Here is an 11,802-nt window from a genome sequence, read left to right as displayed (position 1 = left end):
TAAGATTGTGCATTTGGTGATAGGTTTAGAGAGCATTTTTAATGTATTTTTCTTTTCATAAAAGTAGCAAATACACACTTTAACATAAAGTTATGGCTGAGCTAAGGCTAAACTTCATGCCTCGGTCTTATCATACATTGACAAACACAAATGCGATTTTTAAATATTTTTTAGATGTAAAAATTTATTTTTTATTTTTATTTATTATCATTTATTTATCGATAAATATCCATATTTTTTTATTTACTAATTTAGATTGATTAATCTTACTGAGAATCATTTTCCTATCACATTCCATCCTATACGAACACCGTATGCACAATAAAACCCAAAAACTGTATGATTTTCCTTAAAATCTCAATGTTGTGGGTTTTGCGTGTTTATAGAGAAATTATTAGATGACTAATTTTTCTTAATTTCTTTAATATTTATGATTGATCATAGCATTGACGACCAAATACAACCATTTCTAATCATTTACTAAGGGAATTTATCATGAAATGAGTAAATTTATAACTTACTCATAGAATTGCACTTTATGTCATACATATCTCATGATTGGAGGCCCGCTAACGCTTTCCAATAGCCGCTGCTTTGATGATCATTTCAATCTTGATCTATGCTTCTTTATGCTCCAATACCATCCCACAATCAAAATCTTGCGTCTCAGTCCACCCCCTTCTCTCATAGAATCAACTGTGGAAACACACAACAAGAGGAGAGAGAAGAGAGAAAGACTAAAAACAATCTCTTCATTCATTGCATCATTTTCTGATCATATTCGTGCAATAGAAGGCAAGGAAATTATTCATCTTCTGTCCTCTTACCTGCCCCTAATGGCAACAAGTGTCAAATGCCATTTTTGAATTTAAAAATACACCCTCCCTTTAAAAAAATTACTTTTTAAGAGTTTTGCCTTCTAATTAGCCTATTAAGGCTTTAAATCTAAGATACCTAGTTCAAACTTCAAGTTTCCACACTGCACGCAAGTGGTTTTTTGTTGAATGGAAGCCCAAACGAAATTCGATTTGCGAATAGACTAGACGATCGGCTTCACAGTGTCGAAATCTATCAAGCTGACCTCCGTTACGCACTTTTCGGCTCTCGGATCATATAGCTGCTTTATAATGCCAAACCTCGTGGGGATTAAATAGGGGGTCAAATGGATTCCGATCGATGAACCGAGACTTGCACTGCGTTACTAGAATCGAACTCCATTTAGGAAAACTCCAGCTCCTCGATTTGTAGCCGTTTCATTTTCCATGAAAAATTGGTCTTTTACATCTCCTAGACACTTTTTTGCATATAAATTCAACTCTAAAAATCTGCTCTCATCGAGGTGTGTTATCACTTTATCAAAAATGTCATTGAGAACAAGACCATCAAGCTTGTTAAGATCTCAACTAACCAAAATCTTGTAGATCTACTCACTAAAAGTCTCTTAGTGAAGCGTTTTGCATTCCTTAGGAAATTGATGGGCATTGGATGAGATTGCGTCTTTCCTCATCTTGTTGTACTTTATGTACATTTATACTTTGTCACTTTTTTCTTGTTCTTTTCTCACTAGGGACACATTTGCCTTTAAGTGGGAGGTTGTTGCAAGTAAAGGTACCTATGTCTAACCACCCATGTATTCGTTACATTGATAGTACTCACATACATATACACTACATGTGGCGAGCATCCATCATTGTCATCTCATTCTTTATTTTTTTAGTGACCTTTGAATAAGGAAAGACCGGTCACACATGGTAATTGTTGGAGTTCTCACATCTTGTCTCTCTTGCTCCTTCCACCATAACTCTTGCTTCCGCTTGTGTGCTTTCACTTGAGGCTTTCCCTTTTATGTTATCTCCACCACGTTGTAAAGTACACAAAATAAAAGAACAATGATGGATTTTTGATTTATGATACCAATTCAAGATGTATATCTGATTTATGATCTTAGGTCCCTGTACATATGTGCTTTCTTTTTTTTTTTCTATTTATTTACATACTCTCCTTGTAACTATCTAGCTATGGTTATGTATGTTAACCAAGGTCAGGCTCCTACACTCAAAGAAAGGTCAATATAAAAGACTACCGATCATCAATGGGATTGTGGTGTAATGGATTATCCATGGGTTGAGTTTTTGGTATGCGTGAGGTCGATCCATGCGACACGCTTCTCTTGCGGGAGTGCCGAATGGAAAAGATAGAAGACTAACATAGAAGATGGGAAGAAAAAAGTCGAGCCCCTAGGTAGCTTAAGGTTGGGTTCAAACCCGGCAGCAGACAAACAGGCATTCCAAATGTAGATGGCTAATCAAATTTCAGCATGAAAAACTGTATGTTTACACAGATGGTGGAAGGCCAAAAAAATTAGGGACCTTTTTTGACACGTCATGGCCAAGTTTTTGCTCCCCTCTTCCGGCCTGCATAGCATGGATACTTCTCCTCCATGCCATGTCTTCTCTTTGGCTCCTTTCCTTGTCCACCACTAATGTGAATGAGATGGTGTACAACTCTTGGGAAATCCTTGTAGATGGGTGGAAAAGGGGATTTTTTACCCTTTTGTCCACCGTGCAAGTGTGAACCCACCCTAAGCCGCCCACGAAATGAGAAAGCAAAAGCGAGTTTGAAGGATGGGTGTTGATTCTCGGGGGGACGGGGAGAGAGAGAGAGAGAGAGAGAGAGAGAGAGAGAGAGAGAGGCCGCCATGTCTTCTCACGAGAACGTGAAGCGCGCGAAGCTCTCTTTCAAAGGCGGGATGGAGCCAACCAAGAAGATCGAGAAGAAGAAGAAGAAAAAGAGCAAGTCAAAAGCAACAGAGGAAGAACAGCCAGGCGAAGATGCTCAAATTTTGACGCAAGCGCACCAAACGTACGATATAGACACGGGTATCGGGCATGCTCCCGATGGTAAAAAGAGCAAGAAATACGAAGAGCTCTTCCCCATTGAAACTAAGAAGTTCGGATATCAAGTGGAAAAGGAGATCAGTAGAGAGGAGGCTCTGGATGCTAGGGTTAAGAAGAAGGCAGATCGGTATTGCAAATGAGGTTAACTAGGTCTATATCTGTACATTGTTCTTAGAGAAATGATCTTAATAGCATCTGTAGATTTTCTTTCATATATCTTGAGCATTACATTTGTTTGTAATGTGGTAACCATGGCCTTCTATAGCTTTTGTAGTAGCCTTAAGGATTGTTTACAGCATGAGAGATTTAACTGATTTTGGCCATGTGTTTGGGGTGCCATTTGGATCATATGTGTGGTTGATAGCTTTTGTGATTGTTTCACTTAGCTTGCTCAATGGCATTTTATGCACTTTCTCTCATGATGGAGAAATAATCACACAAAGGACTTGATAAAGCATGTTTTCGATGAAGTACTTGTGAAGACATGGGCATGGCTGCATGTTGACAATGATGTATATCTGAGGGCAAACATTTTGATGTATCCCTTAGACTTTAGACACCATAGTGGGCTTGTGACCATACTATGCAAAAGGGGATGATACTTGTGCTACTGCTTTGAAGCTTACTTAGAGTGATAGATGTCTTGCACCTCTATGCATATTGAAGCCAAGCAATTTCTTTCTCTTATCAGCCTAACATCTCACTCCTAGATGAGTGAAGAATTGCTTCAAGAAAAAACACACATCCTTCCTTTTGACATATCTCACCCACTCACTCACCATCAACAAGCCTGCCCCTCCCCCCTCCCCCAATTTATTACTATGCAAGATAGTCCTTTGGATGCACCCATGGCTGGTTGTACTAGAAGACAAACTCGTTTGCATGATTCAGCACATACCATGGAGTTTGTTATGGCAGCAAGTACTTTTGATAATGAAGAGCCTGAATGTTTTGAGGATGCATAACATAGTGTGCATTGGATGGCAGCAATGCAAGCTGAATTAGATTCTATTACTAAGAATCAAACTTGGGATTTGGTGTCTTGGCCATTTAGGAAGAAAGCCATTGGAATGAAATGGGTCTACAAACTGAAAAGGAAAGCAGATGGATCCATTGATAAATACAAGGCACGGCTTGTAGCTAAAGGCTGCGCACAGAAATTGGGTGCAATCTCCCCCCATGCCTTATGTGAGCGCTCCACAAAGCATGTATTTAATATATTATTCATCTTCAAGCTCAAATAATAGCCCAAATTACAAAATAGCACGCTTTAGCTTTGGAGTTTACTTTTGTACCAATAAAGAATTAAAGCTAATGGGCGCCCAAGAAGTCAGGCGGTACCCCAAATACAATGTCCAATACAAGTATTTAAATCGTGCGCCCATGCGCATACAAAGATAATAAATAAATATCAAGCGCTTTGATAAATAAGCACAACAAAATATAGGCGCCATGCCTAAGATACACGCCCATAAAAAATTGACGATAATTTGAATACACGCTATCCTCCAATGCTTCCCAATGCCACCGCTGCTTGCTCTACACATCAATTGAAGCATTCACAATTGTTAGAAAAATAATACAATTAAACCTACAAAAGTGAATATCTAGCAGTCTTCAGCTACATAAATAAATTGGTTAGAAATCAATCCTAACCTTAATGTATTACGAGTGCGCACTCTAAAATCATAAACGTTTATTAATTTAAATATGTATTTTGCGGATATGGCGACCGATCTGTGCATCAGTGGTATCAGAGCGAAGCTGAGATCGAGAGCTTCCAATTGCTTACCATCTTGCGCGAAGGCCGAGCTCTTGGAACAATCGAGCTCTACAGTCAATTTTGTCTCGAACGGTCGATACCAGCGTGTTCTTGGCAGTCAAGAACCCTCTTCTGCATTCTCTGATCACGAGAGACCAGCCTTTGTAGGCGAAGGACCGGCGGCAAAGCTCCTTCATCAAGTCGTGAATCATAAAAATCATCTCCAACCATTACCATAGCGGCTGTTCATACGCAGAAGCACATGAATTTGTATATTGCTCTCTAGCAGACCCTGTTCACACTTGCAGACTTACTGAACTAGTTTCAGTAAGAACAGAAGTTCATACGTAGGCCATATGCAGTTTTTACGCAACACTATTCTCTTGGAAGACGGTCGTGACAACGAATACCGCAATCATAAAGGAGAAAGACTACAAAAGCCAAACAAAATATGCAAGCCTTGTAAACCCGCCTTTAAGCTACGCTCATCCCGCTAACAAGATTTTGAGCATGTGAGGTCTTTTGGAATTTTGCAGGATGACTGAACAAAACATGGACGATTTTATGACTGAAGGAGATTTACCCGAACCAACGATGGAGCAAAAGTTGGATTTGATTATGATGCAGCTCGAAGAAGAATGAAGAGCCCGATAAGCTTTACAAGTTCAATTGGCCAATCTGAAATGATCTACCACCGACCAAGATGGATTGCAACCCAAAGATCTTATACGACGTACCATCGATGCAACACTTGAAGCCCAATCCATTTGCAAAGAAACAAAGATAAGTAAAAGAAACTTCAAATTTTGCACTTTCAATGGATCATGCGATGGAAAGACTGTACTTGCTTTTATCAGTCAATTTCATGATTACTTCCATGAAGAAACATATGCTGAGAAAGACAAAATTAAACATGTCACTAACCATTTAGTTGACCGAGCATCCTTATGGTGGACTGTGGTCCGCAAGAGCGTTGATTGTCCCACTACATGGGAGACTTTCCAAAAGAATTTTTTGTAGAATTTCCTTCCTCCTCAATTCTATGAAAAAACCATCAAGCAATGGGATTTTCTACAACAAAGAGATCGCGAACCTATTCTCCAATACACTAAACGTTTCTGGAATACTCTACTGCAACTACGTATGCTCAAAGAAGTACCCGAAGCAACTCACAAACACAAGTTTATGTCTGGCCTACTTGGACATTTCTATGCGGAAGTCAATATGTTCAAGCCAACAACCCTTGAAGATGCAATTTCCTCGGCTCATGACACTGAAGACAAGATTCACGGAAGAGACAAGCGACCACAACAATTTTCAACTAATGGTAACTTGGGTTCCAAACAATTGAATTCAAATTTTCGAAGATTCAATCAAAGTCATTTTCTTCCATCTTCATTCCGTAAATCTTGGACACGACCACCTGTCTTGCCATCAAACACCAATCCAAACCCTAAGCCATCCTCACAGTCAAATCCCAACATTCCTAAACTTCCTGCCATTACCAATAATGTATCTAAAGCAAAACCCATAGTTTGTTACAAATGTTATCAACCTGGAATCTAGCAGCCAATTGTCAATCGAAAAAGCCACCTGTCTATATCAATTATTTGGGAGCCATAGAAGAAGAAGAACATGAGGAAATGTCAGACTTTATGGAAGATAATGATGACATTGGTACTACTTCGGATACTTTACCAGGTATGCCAACTCTCCATTCTTTATTAACAATGAGACGTTTTGTGCATGGTAAAGAAAAGACTATTTTACATGATGATGGAAGTACACATGATTTTATTTCTGCAAAATTAGTCAAAGAATTGAATTTACAAACTGTTTCTACACATTATCGCATCAAGGCTGCATTCCTAGGTACTAGATATAATGGAACACAAGAGGTGCATCATTTAGAAATTAAAATCGGTGAATATACTGAACGAAGAAATTTCTTAGTTGTAGCTTTGTAGTCTAGTGACATTATCTTAGAAATGCCTTGGCGTCATCAATACAATCCTGATATAGATTATTCTATGCATTCAATAAAAAATTATTTTCAAGGAAAACAAATCACATTACATGGTATGCACTTCCAATAATTTTCCACTGCTGACTCATACTCAAGCTAAACGTGCATTACGTAAAAGTAGCAAATCTTATTTAATATGGGTGAAAATAAATGCATCCTAGGCATACACAATTTCTTGCCCAATTTCAAGATTGTTTTGCTACTGATTTACCACTTGGACTACCACCTTCACATCCTGAAGATCACAAAATAGATTTAATTCTTGGAACACAACCACCATGTAAAGCACCATATAGACATAACCAAATTGAATATAAAGAAATTTAAAATCAAATAGAAGAATTACTTAACAGAGGATTAATTAGACTTAGTAGTTCTCCATTTGGTGCACCTGTCTTATTAGTAAAGAAGAAAAATAATACTTATCACATGTGCATTGATTAATGTGCCCTAAATAAAATTACAGTTAAGAATAGATATCCAATTCCTAGGGTAGATGATCTTATGGATAAGCTATAAGGATCTGCCATATTCAGTAAGATAGATCTTAAATTTGGATATCATCAAGTAAGATTGGACAAATCTGATATATTAAAAACTACATTTAGAACACAATTTGGACACTATGAATTTCTAGTTATGCCTTTTCATTTAACTAATGCACTAGTCACATTTAGTGTATGATGAATCGCATATTCTTGAAACATCATTATTGTGTCATAGTTTTCTTTGATGACATATTAGTATTCAATAAAAATGAGAATGAGCATTATGAACATTTGTCTTTAGTTTTTAAGTTGTTAAAAGACAATCAATTATATGCTAATCCAGAGAAGAGTGAATTCTTTCAAACAGAAATTGAATATCTAGGACATATTATTTCATCACAAGGTATTAAAGTCGACCCTAAAAAGATAGAAGCAATTTTAAATTAGCCAACACCCAAAAATGTGCATGAATTACGTTTTTTTCTAGGTCTTGCTAGCTTTTACCAAAAGTTTGTGAGGAATTTCTCATTACTTGCATTACCTTTGACTAAACTTTTAAAGAAAGGTATTGTGTATAACTGATCTAACAATCAACAAAAATCCTTTGATTTATTGAAACATGCTTTAACTCACGCTCCTGTATTACAACTACCTGACTTCAATAGACCATTCTTTTTAGTAGTTACTGATGCTAGTGGATCTGGAATAGGAGCCGTCCTTATGCAAGATTCTCATCTCATAGCCTACTCTAGTTGTAAACTCAAACCATCTGAACTTAAATATTCTACATATGACAAAGAATTGCTAGCTGTAGTACAAGCCTTACGCCAATGGAAACATTATTTAATGGGATCTGAATTTATGATCAAAACTCATCAACAAAGCATTAGACATCTCCTTAGTCAACCACAAATATCTGACCAACACATTAAATGGGTCGCTTTTATTCAAAGTTTTCATCCCCTTATACAATATCAACCTGGAAAAGAGAATGTTGTAGCTGAGGCTTTGAGTGAAGACCGACAATTCATAATATATTTGTGATATCATTTGAAACCCTTATCCCTATGAAAGATACTTATCATCAGGATCTAGTTGCAAATAATTGGACTCCTATTGATTCACTATCTTACAATAATGGATTCATATTTTATGAAAAAAGATTATGTGTGACAGTTCATATCTAGAATATCTACGGCCAGTTCTAGTGGTCATAAAGTCAGTATCTATTATAGTTTAAGGCTCAAGGGTTTCAGTTTCCTCATCTAGCAAAGGAGGGTTTTCATAGACAGGGTGTACAGGTAATTGGCCTTTAAAAGGTCGTAATAAACTGATATGGAAGGTGTTGTGGATTTTCCAATGTTCTGGTAGTTCTAGTTTAAATGCATTGTCATTGATTTTATATATGATCTTGAATGGTCCATAAAATCTAGATGCTAATTTCACAACTGGGTACTTATCTACACTTTGTAATCTTCATTTTTCTATTCGTAACCAAACATAATCATCAACTCTAAAATTCATATCCTGTCTTTTCTTGTTTGCTTGTTTTGTATATGATTGCTAGGCTTTGGCAATCATATCTTTAACTTCAATAAAAATAGTAGCATGCATGTTAGCAATATCATCAACTGTTTGAATTTTGTTTGATAATGATGCAACAGCTGTAGGCAATCGATATCCATAAATAACTTCAAATGGTGCTTTCTTTGTAGCTGTATGTGGTGTATTATTATATACAAACTGAAGTAAATGTAGATGTGTATTTCATGTATGTGATTTTGAAATGGTGTGAGCACGCAAAAGATCTAAAATAGTATTATTAGTAGCTTCTGTTTGATCGTTTGTTTTAGGATGAAATGCAGATGAAAAATCAATCTTTTTTCCTAAGTTAGCAAACAAAGTAATCCAAAAATTATTACAAAATCTAGAATCACGATCAGAAATAATAACTTTTGGTAAAACATGGTTAGTGAAAACAGTTTTCAAAAACAAATGAGCAGCTTGAGATGTAGTTAAAGTTTTCTTGTATGGAATAAAATATGCTTGCTTGCTAAACCTATCTACAACAGTCCAAATCATATCATGATTAAATTTAGTGTTAGGTAGACCAGTGATAAAATCCATTGAAATCTGTTCCCATGGTCGTGATGGAATAGATAATGGTATTAGTAAACCATATTGTTTACCATGGTGTCTTTTAACTTGTTGACAAATTAAACATTCAGATACAAAGTTAAATACATCAGTGTCCATATGTGGCCAATAAAAATCTTCAGTCAATGTACACAAAGTAGATATGATTCCTCTATGACCTTGATATGGAGGATAATGAATTTCATGCAAAACAAATGATCAAAATGGAACCGTCACACATAATCTTTTTTCATAAAACATGAATCCATTATTGTAAGATAGTGAATCAATAAGAATCCAATTATTTGCAACTAGTTTATTCCAATCAACTTGAAAAGTAAGATCCTGATGATAAGTATCTTTCATAGGGATAAGGGAATCAAATGATATCACAGAAATAATATGAATTGTCGGTCTTCTACTCAAAGCATCAGCTACAACATTCTCTTTTCTAGGTTGATATTGTATAAGGGGATGAAAACTTTGAATAAAAGCAGCCCATTTAATGTGTCGGTCAAATATTTGTGGTTGACTAAGGAGATGTCTAATGCTTTGTTGGTCAATTTTGATCATAAATTCAGATCCCATTAAATAATGTTTCCATTGACGTAAGGCTTGTACTACAGCTAGCAATTCTTTGTCATATGTAGAATATTTAAGTTCAGATGGTTTGAGTTTACAACTAGAGTAGGCTATGGGATGAGAATCTTGCATAAGGAGGGCTCCTATTCCAGATCCACTAGCGTCAGTAACTACTAAAAAGAATGGTCTATTGAAGTCAGGTAGTTGTAATACAGGAGCATGAGTTAAAGCATGTTTCAATAAATCAAAGGATTTTTGTTGATTGTCAGACCAGTTATACACAATACCTTTCTTTAAAAGTTTAGTCAAAAGTAATGCAAGTAATGAGAAATTCCTCACAAACTTTCTGTAAAAGCTAGCAAGACCTAGAAAAGAATGTAGTTCATGCACATTTTTGGGTATGGGCCAATTTAAAATTGTTTCTATCTTTTTAGGGTCGACTTTCATACCTTCTGATGAAATAACATGTCCTAGATATTCAATTTCTGTTTAGAAGAATTCACTCTTCTCTAGATTAGCATATAATTGATTGTCTTTTAACAACTTAAAAACTAAAGACAAATGTTCATAATGCTCATTCTTATTTTTACTGAATACTAATATGTCATCAAAGAAAACTATGACACAATAATGATGTTTCAAAAATATGTGATTCATCATACGACTAAATGTGGCTAGTGCATTAGTTAAACAGAAAGGCATAACTAGAAATTCATAGTGTCCAAATTGTGTTTTAAATGCAGTTTTGAATATATCAGATTTGTCCAATCTTACTTGATGATATCTAGATTTAAGATCTATCTTACTCAATATGGCAGATCCTTGTAGTTTATCCATAAGATCATCTACCCTAGGAATTGGATATCTATTCTTAACTGTAATTTTATTTAGGGAATGATAATCAATGCACATGCGATAAGTATTATTTTTCTTTTTCACTAATAAGATAGGTACACCAAATGGAGAACTACTAGGTCGAATTAATTCTCTGTTAAGAAATTCTTCTATTTGATTTTGAATTTCTTGCTGTTCAATTTAGTTATGTCTATATAGTGCTTTACATGGTGGTTGTGTTCCAGGAATTAAAGCTATTTTGTGATCTTCAGGACGTGAAAGTGGTAGTCCAGGTGGTAAATCAGCAGCAAAACAATCTTGAAATTGGGCAAGAAATTGTGTATGCCTAGGATGCATCTGTTTTTTTTAAAGCTTGAAGTTCATTCATCCATATTAAATAAGATTTGCTACTTTTACTTAATGCACGTTTGTATGAGTAAACAGTGAAAATTTATTGGAAGTGTGCATACCATGTAATGTGATTTGTTTTCCTTGAAAATAAATTTTTATTGAATGCATAGAATAATCTATATCAGGATTGTATTGATGACGCCAAGGCATTCCTAAGATAATGTCACTAGACTGCAAAGGTACAACTAAGAAATTTCTTCGTTCAATATATTCACCAATTTTAATTTCTAAAATATGTACCTCTTGTGTTCCATTATATCTAGTACCTAGGAATGCAGTCTTGATGCGATAATGTGTAGAAACAGTTTGTAAATTCAATTCTTTGACTAACTTTGCAGAAATAAAGTCATGTATGCTCCCATCATCATGTAAAATAGTCTTTTCTTTACCATGCACAAAACATTTCATTGTTAATAAAGAATGGGGAGTTGGCATACCTAGAAAAGTATCTGAAGTAGTACTAATGTCGTCATCATCTTCCATAAAGCCTGACATTTCCTCACGTTCTTCTTCTTCTATGGCTCCCATATAATTGATATGGACATGTGACTTTTTCGATTGACAATTGGCTGCTAGATATCCAGGTTGATGACATTTGTAACAAACTATGGGTTTTGCTTTAGATACATTATTGATAATGGTAGAAAGTTTAGGAATGTTAAGATT

At 35.7% G+C, this 11,802-nt stretch overlaps 1 protein-coding gene across 1 annotated transcript; it reads left to right on the top strand.

The window, feature by feature from the left end:
- Positions 1 to 2,653: 2,653 nt before the first annotated feature.
- On the top strand, positions 2,654 to 3,037 carry LOC148029019 (uncharacterized). The gene has a single exon (XM_087688644.1). The coding sequence runs from the start codon at positions 2,699 to 2,701 to the stop codon at positions 3,035 to 3,037; it is 339 nt and encodes a 112-aa protein (XP_087544770.1). The 5' UTR covers positions 2,654 to 2,698.
- The last annotated feature ends 8,765 nt before the right edge of the window (positions 3,038 to 11,802 follow it).

This window comes from Lygodium microphyllum, chromosome 11 (assembly GCF_053477565.2).
Source record: "Lygodium microphyllum isolate KBCC chromosome 11, Lygodium_microphyllum_v1.1.10, whole genome shotgun sequence".
NCBI lineage: Eukaryota > Viridiplantae > Streptophyta > Polypodiopsida > Schizaeales > Lygodiaceae > Lygodium > Lygodium microphyllum.
Note: the sequence above shows the minus strand (reverse complement) of the source record. Positions and strands in the feature narration are given on the sequence as shown.

Bases quoted from the DNA above. Each gene is read 5' to 3' on its own strand.
- LOC148029019 (XM_087688644.1), top strand. From the start codon at position 2,699: ATGTCTTCTCACGAGAACGTGAAGCGCGCGAAGCTCTCTTTCAAAGGC.